Here is a 22,933-nt window from a genome sequence, read left to right as displayed (position 1 = left end):
TGTGTGTGTGTGTGTGTGTGTGTGTGTGTGTGTGTGTGTGTGTGTGTAGGGCTTCTTGCCAAATTCCTTGCCACATCAATAGTCTACAAAGTGCTTACCAGGACACTAAGTCTTTTTGTGTTCCTGAGATAGGTCTGAAATTTTTACCCAGTTTTGAATGTATACCTGAAGTGGTCAAATAATACTTTTTGTAGAAAGTTTTCCTACCTAAGATTATAGTCTTAACTTTAAATAAGAATGGCCACAGTTAACCAACATGCAAAAATTCTCAGACTACTCACTGAGAAATTCATTATACAATGCATTTACCGCCTTACTGCGTTCTTAAATCTTTATTCTATACTGAACTGATATTCCCAATTAGCCCAAGCAAAGGCATGCCTTTCTAACACAATTTGCTTAAAGCAGAGTTGATGATAAAAGACAGTTAAGAATCCACAGACTCTATGCATGGCAACCTGGGAGAGTATAACATTGTCAAGAGTCAAGTGGGCGAACTTCACACAGTTCATTCAGTTACATACGAGTGGGCCGGCTCCCCCGAGCACTCCCCCGCCAGCACTCCCCTCACTTACATCCACCGAATAACTATTCACAAAGAGACTGCTGCCCAGAGTCTGGTAGAAGAAGCCCCATCTTAAGGGCACTCTTCCAAACAAATAAATACCTAAACACTGAAAAGGGGCACATCAGAAACTTTTAAAAAGACAAAATAATAGAAACCAAAACCCTTTCCAAAACAAGGGAACGATGTCTATGCAAAGTTCACTCAATAAAAAATCCTTACTTTTCTTACAGTTTGTTCCTTAAAGATTTTATTTTATTTTATTGGGCACAACAGGAACTAAATTATTAATAAAAATAAAAGCTTGTTTTTATGTTTTGCTGTGGGTAATTTGTACAAAAAGTTTCCAAATCTCTAACGAGCTCTAGTGAGATATAATGTAAAACGGATCTTTTAAGATGCAAGTAGAATGCCAGGTTCTACTTAAAAAAGAATTATCTCAAAGGAACAAAGAGTGATCTGCCACGTGCTTTTGGAGGTGCCCATGCTGGAAAAAACTTCTCAATAATATGAAGATGCTGGTACAACTTTGCCTATTACACAACTTCTTACACAACCACATGCGTTACATTTATAGACACATTTACAATTTGAAAGGAAAAAAGTTCTGTCTTAATAAAATTCATTTTTTACAAACTGTAGTCCAAAGTTCTGTCTCCTCACAGCAGATGCATCGTCTCCACTGGGTGTGGGTCAGAAAAACCCTTCCAAGCAGATCCTGCCAGATCTGCTTCATTCCATGCCGTGCACTCTGCCTGGAGCACCGCAGCAGCGTGGAGGTCACTACAGAGCTGGTACCTTGCTCTTCTGCTCTTTGATTATTTTCATTCATCTTCATCATCTTCGTCTTCCTCCCCATCAGACAGGGATGTACAAGGCCGGATCTGTCGGTAGCGGTCAAGCCATTTTTCTACCATTTGCGTGACCAGAGGGTGATTTCGCCGCCGAGAGCTCTTCTGCATGGCCACGAGAACTCCTCCCTCAGTCACACAGCAGTCCAGCCACTCCCTGAGCAGCTTTTCTTGCTGTTCCTCATTACCTAGCTTTTAGAGGAATGTGAAGAAGAGGGAAAATAACGCAACAGGTCAGAGACTTGACAGGAAAAATTTAACAGAAACCTACAGCTGGTATGATTAATGAAAAAGGCCAGAGCAACGAAGTGTTTCAACATGGTTTCCACCTCTCATCAATTTTATGTTTAAAACCCAGTTTCCTGTGGTTAAATAGAAAAAAACATCTATGGGAAAATTCACAGAAAAACCTAGAGGGAAGAATAGCCTAGTAATAAGTTAATTTGTTTGATATAATAGCAAAAAGCAAATGTTATCTAATAAGCTGATCCTTGCAGCTTCAAACAGAACAAGGTAAGTTTACTCAGAAAGTTATGTATATAGGCTCAAGGTACAAAAATTATCTGAACTTTTTTCTTAATATCATGGTTATAAAAAGTTTATAATTATTACTAGTATATGAAATGAAAGACCAATAATTTTATAAGAATTTGGGCTGGAGCGCTCTTTTACACATTCTCGCCACCTCCCCTGCCTGGCGTGCACCACCTGCTCCCCCGCAGCTCCAGTGACCTCCCACCTGCTCCTGTTCCCACCACTGCCCAGGTATCGAGTCTCAACCGAGTTGCCAGTATTCCTCTTCTGGGCAAACTGGTTGTTGGCTCCCCAGCTTACCCAGAATAAAGCCAAAGATTTAAAAGACCGTTGACGACCCCATGCCACCCCTTAACCTCTCAGCCTCGTCTCTCCCCGCTTGCCCAATCCCCACAAACCACACTGCCCTGAAGTTCCCTCTACCTACAACTCTCTTCCCCCAGATTCTGCAAGACTCCTTCCTCTTTCAGGTCTCAATTCAGGCGTCACCTCCTCAGTGATGCCTTACCTTGGGCCCCCGGTGGCCCCCTCATCCCCCCCCTTTCCCCCTCACCCCATCTTTTTATCTCCTCAGCACTCAGCACTACCTGAGGGCTAGGACTTTGGTCTTCACTGCTTTATCTCTGCAGAACACATCCTACACAGCAATTCTGAAAAGATAAATTTCAAAGTCTGTCTGACCAGGATTTATAGAAAGTGACAATTACTACGACCTAGTTCAAAATTGTAAGTGGTAGTACAGATAATACCACACCTGAAAGACACACTAGACTGGGTTCTGGTACAGTGCTGCTACTTTAAGTAATTAATACAAGAAACAGGCTTCTTACCTCCTGAGCAGAAAGGAAGTGCACATGGAGTAACTTCCTTTCACTGTCAACCAGAGGCAGAAATGTAATGGTGACATCGTCATCGGTGTTCAGGTTAGCACCAGCACCTCGGTTACCATAGCCATCATTTTCCATGGCAACCAAAGCAGAGAAGTGGCCCCTTGTATAGCCCAGAGCAATCGGACTTTTCCAACAAAAACTCTGTTCCCACAACAAAGGCAAATACACACCTGGAAAGAGGGAAGAAAGTCACAATGAGATTTTCAGGATGTGACTGCAATGTGCATTAAAATAATAAACAAGAAAGCTCCAAAATACTCATGATAATGGCTTACCTTGAAACCGAGTATATCCCAAAGTTTCTCCCCGGAAACTTTTATAATATTTTACTCCATAAACTATAATTGGTCGTCTAAGAATATGTGCAAGTACAAAAATGTGGGTCTGTTCCAAACTTGCTCCAGGCTGTACAGAACAAAATAAAAGAAAGTAAATTTTCTTTAAAACATTTATTACCACCCCGGAAAACTGATGTGTATAACACAATGCTACCCTCCATTATTACACTATCTCAATTCATTTAAAAAATATAGTAATACTACTGTCCAACTAAAGAGTTTGATTCCTCAAATAGCAAAGTCCAATAAAAGAAATCTGCAAAGTTTATGTACAGGTATCCTTCATTATCCAAACTCAAGAACTGAACAGATTTGTTTAAATACTGATTTCAGAAACAAGAGATTCAGACAGCAAAGGAAGCTTGATTTATATAACTGCCTTCTGGTTAAGTTACTTGTGAAAGTACTACCTACAACAAGGTCCACCCGAAGTAAAAAGAACTTCGTTATTTCACACAAACATAAATGGCTGCAAATGGCTGCATCACCTGAGGCAAGAATATGCAACAGGTCTCCCTTCCCCCCATGATGATTCTGACAGCACCTTTACAGGAGGTACATGTCTCAGATGTAGAACAGTCACTGTGAACCCTGCCCAAATGACCCAAAGGCAGAAGGTGCTTCCCTCAGAGGGCACTAATGAATTATGACGCTTCTGCAAAGAAAAGGAGTGGTTTGTTGTGCATATATTTGAAGTTTATAGTTAAGTATATTAATATGCTTCATAAAATAAAACTAGCATGAGTGTGAGGGACAGCCCTACACAATACACCTATAAAAGTTCATTCCCAAGTTAGTTAATCATTCCTGTCCACGGCACCTTCTCCTTGGCCTACGTCACGTGGACGGAGGCTCCTCACCTGGGGAGCCTTGTGAAGATCACAACTTGATCCTCAGGGGCCTGACAGCTCAGCATCAGCACCCACCACTAGCACAGAGATCTTGGGGAAGTGTCCCCTCGGACACAGAATGGGAGCTAGCCCGTAGGTGGGTAAAACAGGCATAAAGCCACCACTTCTTAAAATTTTTAATTTATTATTTTTAAAAATTTTTATTGGAGTATAGTTGATTTACAATGTTGTGTTAGTTTCTGCTGTACAGCAAAGTGAACTGTTATACATATACCTATATCCACTCTTTTTTAGATTCTTTTCCCATATAGGTCATTACAGAGTATTGAGTAGAGTTCCCTGTGCTACACAGTAGGTCCTTATTAGCTATCTATCTTATATATAATAGCGTGTATATGTCAATCCCAGAAAGTCACCTGAGAGGACAATATAACTGAAGAGTAATCTGAGGAAATATTTAAGAGGTTAGAATCACCAAGTACAACTTTTATTTGGACAGTTTTTTAATCACTTAATATAAGAAACATGTTGCTCTCCCTGTGCTGCAGCGAGGACTTGCCTATGGTCCCAGAGCTGATAAACAGCAGTCACTAGAACCCACGTCACCTGCTGCCAAGTCAAGTGCTCTTCCCTTCATGCCACACTGCCTCCAACATGGTCTTCGTGTAAACCAAGGCATTTAGACCAGCTGCCTCACTCTTCTCATAGGAGCAACATGCCCTGAAGCATTCTTACCTGACTAGCAAGAGAGAGTATAAATGCCCAGTCTTCTTGCCACTGTTCTTCTCTCAAGGAAAAATGTAAACCAAAGCTCTGAGAATACCAGGACTCCCAATCTTTCCAACGTGTATAAAACCTAAAAGCAACAGAGTAAAAAAGAAGCCTTTCTATAAACAGTTCATTTAATGTTCCGATCATTTATTTAATGTAGTCTTTAAGCAATTCAAATGCAGAGATTAATAATTAATTTTACCTGGCTTGCAGTATACTTTTCCAATTAAAAATGCCTCCTTTCTGCTAGCAGACATCTTTTAACACATACCCTCAGACATAATCTGATTCACCACCCGCCAAATTTTCATCAAAACTACAAACACTAGTGATGAGAACGGCTGATTTCAATTGTCTACTATTGGTTTACAAATAAAAACTAAAAACACTCAAAATCATCTGAGAGGTTGGGTAAAAATCAAAGACACTACATTTCTCCATTAATGAATAGTTATCCACTACTTGGTCACAGACTAGAAATAGCCCATGTGTTTACAAGAATATCAAAATCACTTCCTTGAGATTTCATTCATTAAATAAAATTATTTGATTATCACATGACAATTGAAATAAAAAATCACTAACTACAAGAACAATCCCTTCTTCATGCTTAATACCTGTTTAAATACTTCGGCCTAATAAATTATGAAGACTAAAAATCAAACTAGGCCACTGGTAGACTGAATTACTAAAAGCAAAACATTCTTTTTCTTTAAATCAAGTATACAATTAAATAAAGCCGGATATAATTATGCTCAAAACTGTGATCCACTGTCTTACAAAACAAACCAGCAAAGACCTCTGAAGACATTTAACCTGTTTGTAACATTACATTCCTCTCACATGTAGTGAACTATCAGAAATCCCCAATACTTTTATGTATTTCACTTCTAGGTAAAAGAATCAAAAGATCAGAAAACATTCTTTTGCTGTTGTTGAAATGTTAAGGTATTAAATGTCTTAGCGTCACACGTTTCTTTAGAGTAACTTAGTGCAGGGCTCCGTAAAAGGTAAATTAATATATTTTAGATTTAAAAAAGAATGTTACGGAGGCTTAACTCTTGTTTGATTAGGAAAAAAACTTTTCTATGCCAGATAACCATAGGTTTTCTCTTTTTAAATCAGGAATGTTAAGTTTCAATGCCAAATGTTTAAAAATAAAATATGGATATTCCTCTTTTAAAATACCTAAGATACACAGAAATATATTTCAATGCACCAATGACAAAATACATTGTTTTAATAAATTCGAGGAAAAATATCATGAAACACAGAAAGCTGCTGCAGTTAAGAAATTTCTTGGTTGCTGCCTAGGATCATTTTATGAATGAGATACCTAAATTTGCCAGAAATCAAATGATGACTTCACTCAAAACTCAAGAAGACTGCAGAAAAAGGCTGTTCAAAAATATATTTTAAAAATAAGCATGTTCAAATAATCACACCCACCACACAAAGACCTAAACACTCAAGCTACCTGGCTCACTGAGAATAGACAAGCAAACCAAATCCAGGAATATGAGGCCAAGCGGGACAGCAAGTTTGGCTTTAACATTGAGAAGTCAATTCGGGGCTTCCCTGGTGGTGCAGTGGTTAAGAATCTGCCTGCCAATGCAGGAGACACGGGTTTGAGCCCTGATCCAGGAAGATCCCACATGCCACAGAGCAACTAAGCCCGTGCACCACAACTACTGAGCCTGTGCTCTAGAGTCCGCGTGCCACAACTAATGAAGCCCGTAGCCCCTGCTCGCCACAACTAGAGAATGTCCGCGAGCAGCAACAAAGACCCAATGCAGCCAAAAATAAATAAATTTATTTTTAAAAAAAGTCAATTCCACATTCATGGATGAATTCTACATTCAGTGCAATCTCTATCAAAATCTCAGAGGACTTTTCTGCAGAAGCTAGAACCTAAAATTTATCTAGAAATCCAAAGAATTCAGAATAGCAAAAAGAATCTTGAAAAAAGTAGTACAAAGTTGGAAGACTTATACTCCAGATTTCAAAACCTACCACAAAGCTACAATCATCAAGAAAGTCTAATGTCAGCATAAGGACAGACATACGTATCAACAGGAAAAAATTGAGAGTCCAGAAATAAACTTTTACTTTTAAGGTAAAATACTTTTTGACAAAAGTACCAAGGCATTTGAATGGGAAAAAAAAATAAACAGTACTGGGACAACTGGATATCCATGCAAAACAGATGATTTTAGATCTTTACCTCACACCTTCAATAAAAATTAGCTCAAAATGGGTCACAGACTTTAAATGTAAAAGCTAAAACTATGGAATTCCTAGGTGAAAACACAGGAATAAAACTTTAAAATTTTAAATTTAAAAACTGTAAACAACTATAATAAGTATGCTAAGGGATCTAATGGAAAAAGAGAGCATGCAAGAACAGATGGGCAATGTAAGAAAAGAGATGGAAATCCTAAGAAAGAGCCAAAATGAAATGCTAGAGATCAAAAACACCAACAGAAATGAAGAACATTTTTGATAGGCTTATAGTGGACTGGATACAGCTAAGCAAAGAACCTCATGAAGATACATCAATACAAACCTCCAAATCTAAAAAGCAAATATAACACATATAGAAAAAAAAAAAGTGAATTTCAAATAACCATGGGACAACTACAAAACGTATAACATACAAATGGCAATAATACAGGGAGAAAAAAGAAAGTAACGGAAGAAATATTTGAAACAATGACTGAGAATCTCATCAAATTAATGTCAGACACCATACCACAGATCCAGGAAGCTCAGAGAACACCAAGAAGGAAAAATGCCAGAAAAACTACACCTAGGCATATCATATTCAAACAACAGAAAATTAAAGAAAAAGGTCCTGAAAGAAGACAATATAAAAAACACCTACCTGGGACTTCCCTGGTGGTGCAGTCGTTAAGAATCTTCCTGGCAATGCAGGGAACACAGGTTCAAGCCCTGATCCGGGAAGATCCCACATGCCACAGAGCAACTAAGCCTGTGTGCCACAACTACTGAGCCTAAGCTCTAGAGCCCATGAGTCACAACCACTGAGAGCGTGTGCTACAACTACTGAAGCCCGTGTGCCTAGAGTTCGTGCTCCACAACAAGAAAAGCCACTGCAATGAGAAACCTGCACAATGCAATGAAGAGTAGCTCCCGCTCGCCACAACTAGAGAAAGCCCACGCACAGCAACGCAGCCAAAAGTAAATAAATTTATTTTTAAAAACCCAAAAAACACCTGCCTATGCAGAAACAAAAGATAAGAATTATATCCGACTTCTCAGAAACCATGCAAGAAGAGAATGAAGTGAAATATTTTAAAAGTTGAGACAAAAAAAACACCAACCTAGAATTCTATATCCTGTGAAAATGATCCTTCAAAAGTAAAAGAGAAATAAAGTCTTTCTCAAACAAACAAAAATGGAGGGAATTTGTTGCCAGAGACCCGGTTCACAAGAAATGTTAAAAGAAGTTCTTTAGAAAGAAGGAAAATAACATAGATCAAAAATTTTGATCTACATAAAAAAAGGAAGAGCATTAAGAAATAAATTGAAGATAAAATTAAAACTTTTATTTTTTATTCTTAATTGATCTAACAGATAATAGTTTATTCAAAATAATAATATATTTGATTATGCATACTTATGTATATATATATAGTGTGTGTGTATGAACGTGCGAGCGTGTGGGCAGGTATGCGCTTATGTATGCTTACATATAAGTGAAATGCATGACAATAAAGATACAAGGGACAGAAAGGAGGAATTAGGATTTTGTTATTATGAAGTAATGACACAACCCATGAAGTGGTACAGTTTTATTTGAAAGCGGACTTGGATTAACTGTAAAAATATACTGCAAACTCTAGGGCAACCACTAATAAAAGTTAAAAAAATAAGTATAACTGATATGCTAAGAAAGTAGAGAAAATAGAATCATAAAATGCTCAACTAAAAACATGAAAGACAGGGGCTTCCCTGGTGGCACAGTGGTTGAAAGTCCGCCTGCCGATGCAGGGGACACGGGTTCGTTCCCCGGGTCCAGGAGGATCCCACATGCCGCGGAGCGGCTGGGCCCGTGAGCCATGGCCGCTGAGTCTGTGCTCCGCAACGGGACAGGCCACAACAGTGAGAAGCCCAATTACCGAAAAAAAAAAAAAAAAAAACAAAAGACAGAAAAAGAGTGAAAGACAAAAACAGGAACAAAGAACAGGGCAACAAATAGAAAACAGTTACAAACATGGAAGTTATGAATCCAACTATATCAATAATCACTTTGAATGTCAATGATCTAAATGTAATAATGCTGACAACATCAAATGCTGGCAAGGATATGGAGCAACAGGAATTCTCATTCATTGCTGGTGGGAATGCATAACAGTACTGCTATCTTGGAAGATCGATTGGCAGTTTCTCACAAAACTAAACACATATTCTTATTAGATAATCCAGCTATTATGAACTTTGGTGTTTACCCAAAGGAACTGAAAATCTATGAACACACAAAACCCTGCATATGGAAGTTTATAGCAGCTTTATTCATAACTGCCAAAACTTGCAAGCAAAGTGTCCTTCAGAATGGATAAAATGGGTACATCCAGACAACGAAGTACTTTTCAGCATTACAAAGAAATGAGCTATGTAAGCCATGAAAAAACAGAGGAACCCTAAATGCACATTACGAAGTGAAAGCAGCTGATCTGAAATGGCTACATATTATATGACTCCAACCACATGACAGTGTGGAAAAGGCAAAAACAACAGAGACAGTAAAAAGACCAGTGGCTGCCAGAGTTAGGCAGGAAGAAAGGATGCAGTGGCAGAGCACAGAGGATTTTGGGGCATTGAAAATACTCTCTCTGACACTATAATTGTAATCCTCTGTTCAATACTATCAATATAATGGTGGACACATGTCATTACACATTTGTCCAAAATCGCAGAATGTATACTAAGATGAACCCTAATGTGAACTATGGACTTTTGGTGATAAGAATATTGTCAGTGTCGGTTCATCACTTGTCACAAACATACCACTTTGTGGGGGATGTTCGTAATGGGCAGTTATGCGTGGGGGGACATGGCAAACAACGGTGCATTCCTTTCCATTGTGCTGTGAACTAAAACTGCTGTCAACAAATTAAGGTCTAAAAATGTATAGAGAGGCACAATAATAAGTTATCCAAAGATGATATTTCTAAAAGAACTGATTTTTCCCCCTATTTATATTAATTACTCCCATTTGGCTCTCTATTTGGATTGACATGTCAATCAAAGGCAAGTACAATATTCCATCTTGAGCACTTGAGCCGGATCAAATCATAGGCACCCAACAGAAGAGCACAGCTACCACCACAAAAAAAAATGTCCTATCTTTAAGTGATAGGAGGAAGGGCTTAAATAAAAGAAAATTACTTTCTCAGTTCTCATTTAGATATTTTATGACTTAAAAAAAGTCTCATCCCACCTGATTTGGATTATGAGCAAAGGAAACCCTAGCAAAAAGCTGATTTAAAAGGAGACTGCACAAGTGATATACTGGCTGCTCCTCTCCTGACCTAGGACAGGGCCCTCTCATTCTACCTTCTAATAGTCATATAACAGCCCAGTCAACAAACTTGTCACAACTCAAAATAGTCAACAATTTAATCGTTATTCAGTAAGGCTAATATATTTGACCCACATCACTGATGCCTTGAATCTATGGCAACAATGCTTCCTCTCTCCTCATTTGATAATCTTCATCCCCTCTCTACCCCAAGATAGTGAAAAGGGTGTCTATGTGATCACTACAATCCTTGCAGCTTCCTATGCCTTAACTGTAAAACATCAGGTGAAGACCCTGTATGGCAGGGACTGGAGGAGGTGGCACCAAGGCACTCTTTATTGTGGAAAGCCTGTTCATATGCCAGCGAAGCATCCTTTTAGAACCAAGGCCTCCACTACCAAACGATCTGCCACAACAGCACTTACCAGTGGCTGCACTCAGAACCTACAACCTAGGTCCTTCTCACTCTCAATAGCCATCTAGCCCATTTTCCACCTCAGATTATGGCAATCTTTTTCTTTTTCTCCCTACTTTCACATTAGACTTTTGAGACTTCAAATGACTCAAAACTAGAATTTCAGTCCTAATACAAATATAAGTGACAACTCCAATCCAGAAGATTACCCACTGCCAGCTTTGAGAAACAGGTAGCATAAAGTTCCCAAACTATTAATAGCCACCAATGTCTTTTTCTTTTTAAAGCCCTCACAGCTAGGAAAAGTACATATCACCTACTGAAATTTACAGTACACTTTCAACCTTACAACAGGGTCAGAATATTACTGTCAGAGGAAAGGCTAGAGCTGCCTTTTAAAAAGGACTTGTAAAATGGTAGACTTACCAAGGTCCAGATCTAGTTTCCAGGCTGAGCAGCCAGACCTCATCCACACCCAGAGGACAGATCTATCTTTCCAAGGGCAGAGTCACATTAACTAAACCTACAAGGCAAACCTGTAAAACCACAATATCCAAAACAACTCTCATCCTCTCGGTGCGGGCAGGCCCACACAAACAGCCAAATCATCATTAGGATGTTGTCTGATGAGCACGTAATCCAATCTAGAGGTCAGACAGACTGAACATGTAATGACATCAGGCTTACCAGGCCTGATGAATCCGCATCACAAAAGGAATGGTATTGCCCACACCACCAGATCAATCCAGAGCAATCACCCTCCACTAAAAGGCACAAAGTCCTCTCCCCTGGACAAGGGCTGAATGTCTAAACCATCAGTTTTGAATGACACATTCTTTCTTTAGCTATCCAATCAGGTTACCATCTGAATTTACAGTTCAAGACTAGTCATATACTTGATTGACTATTGGATGTTTTTTTAAAAAAGGATATTTTTGAGACAAGTTGAAAGTGTGATTTGGACTGTATGCTAGATAACTGACTCAATGTTGATTTTCTTAGATGTGGTAATGAGGATGTGGTTGGGTAGGAGAATATCCTTGTTTTTAAAAGATGCATGCTGAAATACTGAAGGGTAAAGCACCAGGATGCCTAAAACTAACTGGCAAAGGGGAGTGTTTAGGTACACAGAGATGGAGCACCTGTGGCAAAATGTTAACAATTAACAACTGGCCAATCCAATGAAGGAGATGTTGGGGTCCCTTGCACTGATTTTTTTTTTTTTAACTTTTCTGTGGATTTGAAAATTTGCAAAATAAAACATGGTCTTAAGACTACCTGTCTCAGGAAGAAAAACTTGTAATACACAATCAATATAATCTCTTAAAGTTGAACAAATACAAAACCAAAGCTACTTTAAAATATGAGCACCGGAGCTGACCAAGACACGAAATACAGCGTACGTGTAGTTTAAAATTTTCCACTAGCCACACTAAAAATAAATAAACAGGTGAAACCAGAAAACTAAAAGATGAGCAAAGACCTTTCTATATTTAAGACACCCCTACAGCTTCCAATGTTTCTATTTTAAAGCTTAGCAAAAAGATATAAAAACCACTGAGATGTTCAAAGTGTCTCAGTGCCGAAAACCAAAGGTTTTTCCCCCTAGCTTCCACAGAAAATATAACAGACAAAAAGTATCCCACCACTGTAAGGAAATGATTCAGCCAGTGCACTCCTGGATTCAAAAAGGGAAGGATGTCAGCTCACCAATGTGAACAGTCATGTAGGCTGTCATGCAGGGCTTTCCGAAGCACCGAGTCCTTGTCATAAATGCCCCAGGTAGCTTGTAGTACTGAATCAAGTAAGCAGTCTCCTGCAGTCCGGTTCCAAAGTGCATACAGTCGACTGTCCAAACGTGTAGCCAATTCCAAGGACCAGTTTATAATTGGAGATTCTTCTTCTAACTCTACATGAAGAATTTAAATAACATGTTCATATAAAACATTAATAAAGGAAATTGAAGATGATTCAAAGAAATGGGAAGATATCCCATGTTCTTGGATTGGAAGAATTAATATTGTTAAAATGGCCACACTACCCAAAGCAATCTACAGATTTAACACAATCCCTATCAAATTACCCATGACATTTTTCACAAAACTAAAACAAATAATCCTAAAATTTACATGGAACCATAAAAGACCCAGGATTGCCAAAGTAATCCTGAGGAAAAAGAATAAAGCAGGAGGTCTAACCTTCCCAAACTTCAGACAATTACTACAGTAATCAAAACAGCATGGTATTGGCACAAAAACAGACATATGGATCAATGGAACAGACAGAAAGTCCAGAAATAAACCCACACACCTATGGTCAATTAATCTTCAACAAAGGAGGCAAGAACATACAACGGGAAAAAGTCTCTTCAGCAAGTAGTGTTGGGAAAGTTGGACAGATGCATGTAATAAAGTTAGAACACACTCTCACACCACACAAAAATAAACTCAAAATGACTTAAAAGACTCAAATACAAGCCATCACACCATAAAACTTCTAGGAAAGGACACAGGCAAAACATTCTCTGATATAAATCGTACCATTTTTTTCCTTAGGTCAGTCTCCCAAAGCAATAGAAATAAAAACAAAAATAAACAAATGGGACCTAATCAAATTTACAAGCTTTTACACAGCAAAGGAAACCATAAACAAAACAAAAAAACAACCTATGGAATGGGAGAAAATATTTGCAAACGATTTGACTGACAAGGGCTTAATTTCCAAAATATACAAACAGCTCATACAACTCAACAACAGAAAAACAAACAACCCAATTGATAAATGGGTAGAAGACCTAAACAGACATTTCACCAAAGACATACACACGGCCAACAGGCACATCAAAAGGTGCTCAACATCACTAATTACTGGAGAAATGCAAATCAAAACTAGAATGAGATACCACCTCACACTGGTCAGAGTGGCCATTATTAAAAAGTCTACAAATAACAAATGCTGGAGAGGGTGTGGAGAAAAGGGAACCCTCCTATACTGTTGGTGGAAATGTAAGCTGGTACAGCCATTATGGAAAACAGTATGGAGATTCCTCAAAAAACTAAAAATAGAGTTGCCATATGATCCAGCAGTCCCACTCCTGGACACATATCCGGACAAAACTATAATTCAAAAAGATAAATGCTCCCCTATGTTCAAAGCAGCACTACTCACAACAGCCAAGACATGGAAACAACTTAAATGTCCATCAACAGATGAATGGATAAAAAGATGTGGTACAATGGAATACAACTCAGCCATAAAAAAGAATGAAATAATGTCATTTGCAGCAACATGGATGGGCCTAGAGATTATCATACTAAGTGAAATAAGTCAGAAAGAGAAATACAAATACCATATGATATCACTTATACGTGGAATCTAAAATACGACACAAATGAACTTACCTACGAAACAGAAACAGACTCACAGACATAGAGAACAGACTTGTGGTTGCTAATGGGGAAGGGGGGTGGGAGTTTGGGGTAAGCAGATGCAAACTAGTATATACAGGATGGACAGATAACAAGGTCCTACTGTATAGCACAGGGAACTATATTCAATATCCTGTGATAAACCATAATGGAAAAGAACATAAAAAAGAATGTATAACTGAATCACTTTGTTGCACAGCAGAAATTAACACAATATTGTAAATCAACTATACTTCAATATAAATAAGTAAATAAATAAAATGTTCATTTTCATGCTTCTGCAATTAAGAAATATTCAGTGGAAGAAAGAACCTATCCTCTAGAAGTTAATAGATTTAGTATGTAATTTACTAATAAACACCTAAATTCTGGTCAATTGAAATATAAACCTTTGAGTAGTTGAAACACCTTAAGGCTCTAGAATAATCACCTTAAGGCTCTAGAATAATTTACTCCATTTTTAAATTCTTCATGATTTATTTTCTAAAAATTTTTAATATGAAAATATACTCATTCTAGAATAGGAAACAGATAACCAGGGTTTAAGTGTTTATGCCTTTATTCACTCTACCACAGTTAAGAGCTATGAATGAGCACTTCTAACAGCACAACACAACACTGCTCTTAAGGACTTACATTTTCAATTTAAAGTAGAAATAAACTATGTTGACCATACACCAAACTATTCCAAACCTTACAAAGCAAAAAGTTTATTGAAATCAATAAAAGATAAATTATACTCATTAATTCCATGCTTACCTTTTTGAACATCTCTATCAAGCACCTCATCAAATAATTTTTCTTGGACTGTTGGAGGCAAGTCTTCAATATCTACAAAGAAAAACCAGATTTAAAAAATCTTTATATGTCTCATAACTGAAAAAACTTGATGCCAGCATCTAACAGTAACTTCCTCTAAAATAACTCCCTTTCCACCGAAGGCTGTCGAATAGCTTCTTTTAAAAAACATGCATGTATCTCGTGTGTGTGTGTGTGTGTGTGTGTATGAGGTGTAAAATATTTCCTTTCTGTACTTCATTATCAAAACTGTGATCTATCTACAAACAATAAAAAGAAAATCATTTGGACCAGTAATTATATACAGCTATTATCAAAACAACAAGAGATAACAAATGTTGACGAGAATGTGGAGAAAAGGGAACCCTTGTGCACCAGTGGTGGGAATGTAAACTGGTGCAGTCACTATGGAAAACAGTATGAAGTATCCTCAGAAACTATCATATGATCCAGCAATCTCACTTCTGGGTACACAGCCAAAGGATATGACAACAGGGTATCGAAAAGGTATTTGTACCCATGTTGGTTGCAGCATTACTCGCAATAGCCAATATATGAAAACAACCTAAGTGTCTATCAATGGGTGAATAAATAAAGTAGATGTGATATATCTATACAATGCAGTATTATTAAGCCATGAGAAAGAAGAAAATCATGCCATTTGCAACATACAGAAGGACCTTGGACATTATGCTAAGTGAAATAAGCTCAACAGAAAGACCAATATTGTATGGTATTACTTACATATGGGATCTTAAAAAAAAAAGTCAAACTCATAGAAACAGAGAGTAGAAAAGCAGCTGCCAGGGGCAAGGCAGGAAGGGATTAGGGAGAAATTGCTAAAAGAGTACAAACGATAAACCATAAAATGAAGACAGCTAGGATTAAATGCAAAACATAGTAACAATAGTAACGCTGTATTGTACAACTGAAATTCACTAAGAGAACAAAACTTAATGTTCTCACCCAAAATATAAATAAATAGATAAATAAATGTGAGGTGATGAATGTGTTAATTAACTAGATGGGGGGAATCTAGTTAATTAACAGTTAACTTTCACAATGTATAAATCAAATCACCACAAAGTACACTTTAAATATTTTACAATTTTCTACGTCAATGATAATTTAATAAAGTTGAAATAAAAGAAAAAAGAACAGAGCTATCTAATATTCAAGTTAAAACAACAACAACAAACAAATTTTTGTCTGTTCTCTTTCCCCCACACTCTCAACCTCTGCTCAGGACTGTGATTTTCAGACTTTAGAATCTCCTTACACAAGTTACTGAGCCATTCACTTTGGCATGCAGATTTCTGTTTTCCTCACCTTCTCAAATTCTCTATGCTCTCTGTTCAGTTTACTAACTGAGTAGTCTAGAGTAAGAAGCATTACCCTTACAAAAATGTTTTAACCTTAGAACTATTTTCAACTTAAAATCTAATCATCACTTGAAGTACTAAGTTTAAATATACAGAGTGCATTTCAAATGAAATTTATCTGATTTTTAAAAGCTTAGTTATTTTCTACCATTTTGTAAATACCTCTGTTCATATCTCAATATAAAAAAAGCTCAAAACACTCAAAACCAAAATATAAGTTTTATTTAGAACCTTTTGGTGTTTACTGCATTTATTCAATGCCAACTGACAAAAAACAGCCTGGAAGACATTTCCACTTGTCATGGAACTGAAAAATAAAAAGTTGCTTCACAAATATAGTAGAAATTAACGTAGAAAGTGAAGAAAGTAATGACACTTTCAAAAGAATGCCAGTATCTTTGACTCAAATAACTTGACTCCACCCATCAAAAACCCATGTTCTGATCTTATCTCCTAATATCAGGTAACCAATAGTTATCTATGAAAAGAAAAAGAAAAAAAGCAGACTGATACTATTCTAAAATAAAAACAAAGAGAAAAATAAATGGATAAAACAGACTTTTAAAATATCTGAGGCCCACAAAGAAGTCACTTATCAGCTGCTGTCTTCCTATCAGCTCTAAGGCGTTAGTTCATAAATGGCCCTTGTACTGGTCACTTCCAGTAAAACAGGGTAATCAAGTAATTTAAGATCCACATATAGTAGCTAAGTTATCTGTTTTCTAACAGAAACATTTTCATTCAGACATTAAAAAATTATAATAAAGCTGAAATTTATTTTCACACAGAGATTTGGAGTTACCTGCTGGCAACGTAAATGTTACAAGGTCAGTTAGGAAATAGCAAGCAAAATCCCCCTTTCTCTGATGAAGAGAGGCAGCTATCTCACGCCGGATTTGCTCTGTCAGTTCAGGACACACCATTGCTGGAATACACTTTGCGGCTTGTTGAGACACCTTAAATACAAAAGAAACTTTCCTCTACATCTCATTTATCATCAGTGGAAGCAGAAAACAATAGTGTATAAAAGAAATTACCAAAATGTCCCAGTAACTCAAGGTGTTTTTGTTTTAAATATATGAGGTACTGGGTGTTATTTCCTCAATAGTATAAGTATATATCAGTCCAACTTCCCTGGAAAACAGTGATAAAAATGTTTTACCCTCTCAACTCAGTAGTTCTACTTTCTAGTGGAGTTTATCCCAAGGAAATACATAAAGATGCATATAAAAATTTATGTAAAATGGAGTTGTTCACAAACGTTCATCATAGGAGGGGGAGGGAGGACAAAAAAAAAGTAATAACCATCATACCCCTAATAAAAACATTCTTATTAAAAAACAGGGAATTCTAGCTCACAGAGAAAGAGGAAAGTACAAACACTCTTCTGCTCTGTTAAGAATATTTCAAGTACTTTGACTTAGAGTAAAGAAAAGCATGATTTTTTAAAATAAATTTATTTATTTTTAGTTATTTTTGGCTGTGTTGGGTCTTCATTGCTATGCGCGGGCTTTCTCTAGTTGCGGCGAATGGGGGCTACCCTTCATTGCAGTGCGCGGGCTTCTCATTGCGGTGGCTTCTCTTGTTGCGGAGCACGGGCTCTAGGCACGCGGGCTTCAGCAGCGCGGGATCTAGAGCACAGGTTCAACAGTTGTGGCGCACGGGCTTAGTTGCTCCACGGCATGTGGGATCTCCCTGGACCAGGGATCAAATCCATGTCCCCTGCACTGGCAGGCGGATTCCCAACCTTTAAAGGGTTAGTTCCCAATGACTTCAAATCCCTCCCCACTTGTTACAATTCTGACTTTTTTTTTTTTTTTTCTGTTTTTTGGCCGCACCACACAGCATGCGGGATCTTAGTTCCCCGACCAGGGATCAAACCCACACCCCCTGCTGTGGAAGCACGGCATCTTAACCACTGGACCACCAGGGAAGTCCCTATAATTCTTAATTTTTTAAGAAAGGACCTGGCTTCTTCGAGTGTAAAACAGACAACAAATCTCTGCAGTAGTACAATTCAACGGGAATGAAATCTGAGCACCGGTGTCGTGAGCACTACCACAGAGAACCTCTAAACAAGGAGGTGGCTAGAACTTTCCTGTCCTTTTTAAATGATGAATAACAACAAACGATGAAAAGACATTATCTTACATTTAACTTGTACTCCTTTTGTGGAGCTCAAGAAATCTATATACAGAGAATTCTGAAATCCAAGGTGAGTATCTGCTAAAGAGGAAATGAGTCTGGTGTGACCCTGAGCGAGCCAGTTAGCTCTGTTCTCTGCTGTCACTACAGATGCAGCCACTAACCTGGACGACCTTCCTGAATGCAGACTTCCAGTCACAAGTGGGGCTTGGAGCAGCAGATCTTCCAACAAGCCACACAAAGAATAAGTTTTACTGATAATGTCATCTACATAACACACGTGGACAGCTTAATTGTAATTACTATTAAGGTAAGTAAACAGTATTTCAAAAACCCTGCATACCCAACGCAACCATTAGACATCCTATTCTGAAAACTACACAAAAATTCAATTCTCCTAAACTTTACTAGCCAGGATTACCAGTAACAATGAAATTGTCACCACATCTTATCTCCATGAGCCCAATCTAAGCAACACTAAAACTGTGGAAAACCACATATTAAATATTTTCAGAATATAACGGACTATTTCTCAAGTCAAAGCATTAAAATGCATCTCAAAAGTAAATTCAAAAATAGCTTATCCCAATGTGCTAACCCCCGGCCCCTTTCCAAAATCCTGGGAAGATTTTTTTCAAAAACAACTTGGACTGAAACCTGAATATTGCAAACACCCCAAGAGAAACCTTACAGCTGGTGATTGGCCTCTAAGCTTCCTTCTCCCGCCACCATCCTTAAGCATATGTCCCTGAGGCCTGCCTCTCATCTTCTAGCCCAGGGGTCCCCAACCCCCGGGCCATGGACCGGTACCGGTCTGCAGCCTGTTAGGAACCGGGCCGCACAGCAGGAGGTGAGCAGCGAGCGAGCCATGCTTCACCTGTTGCCCCCATCGCTCTCATTACCGCCTGAACCATCCCCCACTCCCGCCTCCCCTCCCCACCGTCTGTGGAAAAACTGTCTTCAACGAAACCGGTCCCTGGTGCCAAAAAGGTTGGGGACCGCTGTTCTAGCCTCTTTAACCTCATGAGTCTCAACCATCTCCTTAGGCTACTGGTTAACCTAGGGTCCATGAACTTGGGAAGGGACCATGAATTAGAATAGGAATTTCAATCAAATTTAAATCCTTCATTTTCACTAACCTCTTGCCTACATTTAAAATGCATTTTCTTTTCTTTTTTCTTTTTTTTTTTTTTTTTTGCTGTATGCGGGCCTCTCACTGTCATGGCCTCTCCCGTTGCTCCGGACGCACAGGCTCAGCGGCCACGGCTCACAGGCCTAGCCGCTCCACGGCATGTGGGATCTTCCCCGACCGGGGCACGAACCCGTGTCCCCTGCATCGGCAGGCGGACTCTCAACCACTGCGCCACCAGGGAAGCCCTAAAATTCATTTTCTTTACATCACATATATTTAATATTCTGATAACTATTTCAACATAACTGATTTCCTTTGTAATCCTATTTTTTATTTTATACATTTAAAAACAGTATTTTGAGAAGAAGTCCATAGGTTCCACCAGACTACAAACAGTATCCATTATCTAAAATCCAATTAAACCCCCTGGCCCAGACACATATTCCCAAAATATAATGTTCTCCTGTTCCCATCTCAAAAGTACTTGGCTCTGTGCCCTGTCTACAGACACATCCCTTAGTCCAGACTCATACTCTCCCCCTTCCAGTCTCCCTACTGGCCCCTTCAGTTCTGTCCTGTAGAGTGCCTATTCCATTGAGACTAAATTCCATCACTGATTTTGTTCTTCCCCTAGAACAAGCCTCCTTTCCACCTCCCCCATCTTGTACCAGGGTGGTCTCTGTGTACCACAGAATATAGCAAAAATTATAGTATATCACTTCCTACATTAGGTTATACAGAAAAGACACTACAGTTTCTACTTGAATCATTCTCTCATGCTCTCTCCCTCTCTTGGATCACTTGCTCTAGGTGACACCAGCTACCACATCACAAGCAGCCCTACTGAGGGGCCCAGGTAACAAGGATTTGAAGCCTCCTGCCAACAACCAGGTGAGTGTACTTGGAACCAGATCCTCTAGTCCCTGTCGAGCCCCCGGCAGTTTGTAACCTCATGAGACCTTGAGCCAAAATCATTCAGCTAAGCTGCTCCTGGACTCCTTACTCTCAGAAACTGTGATAACAAGTGTTTGCTGTCTTAAGCTGCTAAGTTTTGCGGGGATTTGTTACACAGCAGTAAATAATAAACACACTGGGGTTCTACCGTCTTCCTGCTGTTAGTCCCCAGAATGCTCTTAGGAGGCCAGCGACTTACGCCAGTCCCTCCAGAACCTTCTCATAGTCCTCTACCAGCCTGAGAGAAACCTATGTATCCCCTAAAGACTTGAGCCTTGGTTCACAGCTGCCTTCTCTCTCCTGTCTCCAGCCACCACCAGCAACTATAACTCCACATGCCAGCCCTTCCAGTACACAACTGGGCATCACAACAGAAATGTAGCCAGACCTCAGGTACTACAGGAACTACTTCTTACTGTTCTACCCCATGTTCCAGAACTCTGGTCTCTCTAATCACACAGCTGCTTTTCAAACAGTCCCCTTCTCCCTTATCCTCAATAAGCCTACCCTTTGTTTTCAGCATGGCTGTCTCTCAAGCCCTCCTTTGCTCTATCAGGTGCCCCTGGTTAAACTGGACTCTTACCAAACTAAACACATGGCTAGCCATCTCAATCATGCTTTCATCTAACGTTCATATTTATTAATCCCCTCACCCCATGCTTTGTACATAAATGTTCCCAGATATTGGCGAACTTAAATGTGCAAGTAAGCATACACAGGAGTATACTGACCAAATTGGATTTGAATCCAAAACTGACCTAACTCTCTGCACTTTTACCCTATTTCTCTTATCATTAAAAAAAAATTACCTGGAGACTTCCCTGGTGGTCCAATGGGTGAGACTCCACACTCTCAAGGCAGGGGGCCTGGGTTTGATCCCTGGTCAGGGAACTATATCCCACATGCATGCTGCAACTAACAGTCCGCGTGCCGCAACTAAGAGTCTGCATGCCACAACTAAAAAGTCCACATGCTGCAACTAAGATCCCGCATGCCGCAACTAAAGATCCCGCATGCCGCAAATAAGATGTGAAGCCGCATAAATAAATGAATAAATATTTTTTTTAAATTACCTGGATAATATAGTCACATCCTAATTCATTTGCAACCTCTGTCATTTGTAACATGTACCTAGTTATCTAATCCAGAAACCCCAGAATCAACTCTGACCCCTAACTCACCATTACTCCCCATGGCCAATCTATCCACTTAGTTCTGCCTACATCACCAGCATCTCTCTCAAACCAGCCCACTTCTTTCCTTTGCTGTTGCCACTACTGTCCCAGCAGAGTTCCTGCCAGCATCACTGCAGTGTCCTGCTAACCAGGCTTGCCCCTCTCTAAAGTGAGCAGCCCGGCGTCCCTGGTGGCGCAGTGGTTGAGAGTCCGCCTGCCGATGGAGGGGACACGGGTTCATGCCCCAGTCCAGGAAGATCCCACATGCTGCGGAGCAGCTAGGCCCATGAGCCATGGCCACTGAGCCTGCGCGTCCGGAGCCTGTGCTCCGCAACGGGAGAGGCCACAACAGTGAGAGGCCCGCATACCGCAAAAAAATAAAATAAAAAAAAATAAAGTGAGCTGCCAAAACACAGTCTGATCTTGTCACTCCCCTGCCACTATACCTAACCCTTTTTAAAGCCTTATTCTGCCCTCAGAATAATTTTCAAATTCTTTGGCCTAGAAGATCCTTCACACTGCGTCCCTTACTTGCCTCTCTCACTTCCCCTTCGCCATCACAACCCTGCTGGCTACCTGCAAGTTCCAAATACGCCACAAATACCACCGCCCTTGCCTCTGAATAAAATGTTTCCTCAACTCCCTTCTCTCCACCTACTGTTTGAGGCTAATTCCTCCTACTCCTTCCTTCATTTTACTCTCAGCTAAAATGTTACCTGCTACAGGTAAGAAGGTAAGATACCTCAAAACACTTTCTCAAGCACTCTCCACAGCACCTGGCATTTACATCTCTGAAACTGCACTCTGGGGATTTCCCTGGTGGTGCAGTGGTTAAGAATCTGCCTTCCAATCCAGGGGATACAGGTTCAAGCCCTGGTCCAGGAAGATCCTACATGCCGCAGAGCAACTAAGCCCAGGCGCCACAACTACTGAGCCTACGCTCTAGAGCCCGTGAGCCACAGCTACTGAGCCTGTGTGCCACAACTACTGAAGCCCGCATGCCTAGAGTCCGTGCTCCGCAACAAGAGAAGCCACCGCAACGAGAAGCCTGCACACCACAACGAAGAGTAGTCCCCGCTCACCGCAACTAGAGAAAGCCCGCTCGCAGCAACGAAGACCCGAGGGAGAGAGGGAGAGAGGGGGAGAGGGGGAGAGGGGG

The 22,933-nt window shown here is 39.5% G+C and overlaps 1 protein-coding gene across 5 annotated transcripts in view; it reads right to left on the bottom strand.

Moving 5' to 3' along the window:
- Nucleotides 1-792: 792 nt before the first annotated feature.
- ZRANB1 (zinc finger RANBP2-type containing 1) overlaps nucleotides 793-22,933 on the bottom strand; it is a 66,413-nt gene continuing 44,272 nt past the window's right edge. For 4 of the 5 annotated variants that reach the window (XM_029245599.1, XM_029245598.1, XM_029245597.1 and 1 more), the window contains 7 exons: nucleotides 17,171-17,324; nucleotides 14,948-15,019; nucleotides 12,471-12,669; nucleotides 4,765-4,885; nucleotides 3,116-3,245; nucleotides 2,781-3,010; nucleotides 793-1,608 (listed from right to left, as the gene is read on the bottom strand). In XM_029245599.1, the coding sequence (XP_029101432.1) occupies nucleotides 1,390-1,608; nucleotides 2,781-3,010; nucleotides 3,116-3,245; nucleotides 4,765-4,885; nucleotides 12,471-12,669; nucleotides 14,948-15,019; nucleotides 17,171-17,324 (1,125 nt within the window). In that variant the 3' untranslated portion in view covers nucleotides 793-1,389. The remainder of the gene's footprint in view (nucleotides 1,609-2,780; nucleotides 3,011-3,115; nucleotides 3,246-4,764; nucleotides 4,886-12,470; nucleotides 12,670-14,947; nucleotides 15,020-17,170; nucleotides 17,325-22,933) is intronic. The other variant, XM_029245600.1, reaches the window with a different exon arrangement.

Source organism: Monodon monoceros, unplaced genomic scaffold (genome assembly GCF_005190385.1).
Source record: "Monodon monoceros isolate NGI ecotype Baffin Bay Population unplaced genomic scaffold, NGI_Narwhal_1 Super_Scaffold_4, whole genome shotgun sequence".
Taxonomy (NCBI): domain Eukaryota; kingdom Metazoa; phylum Chordata; class Mammalia; order Artiodactyla; family Monodontidae; genus Monodon; species Monodon monoceros.
The sequence above is the reverse complement of the archived record's forward strand: the minus strand, read 5'-3'. Positions and strand labels throughout refer to the sequence as shown.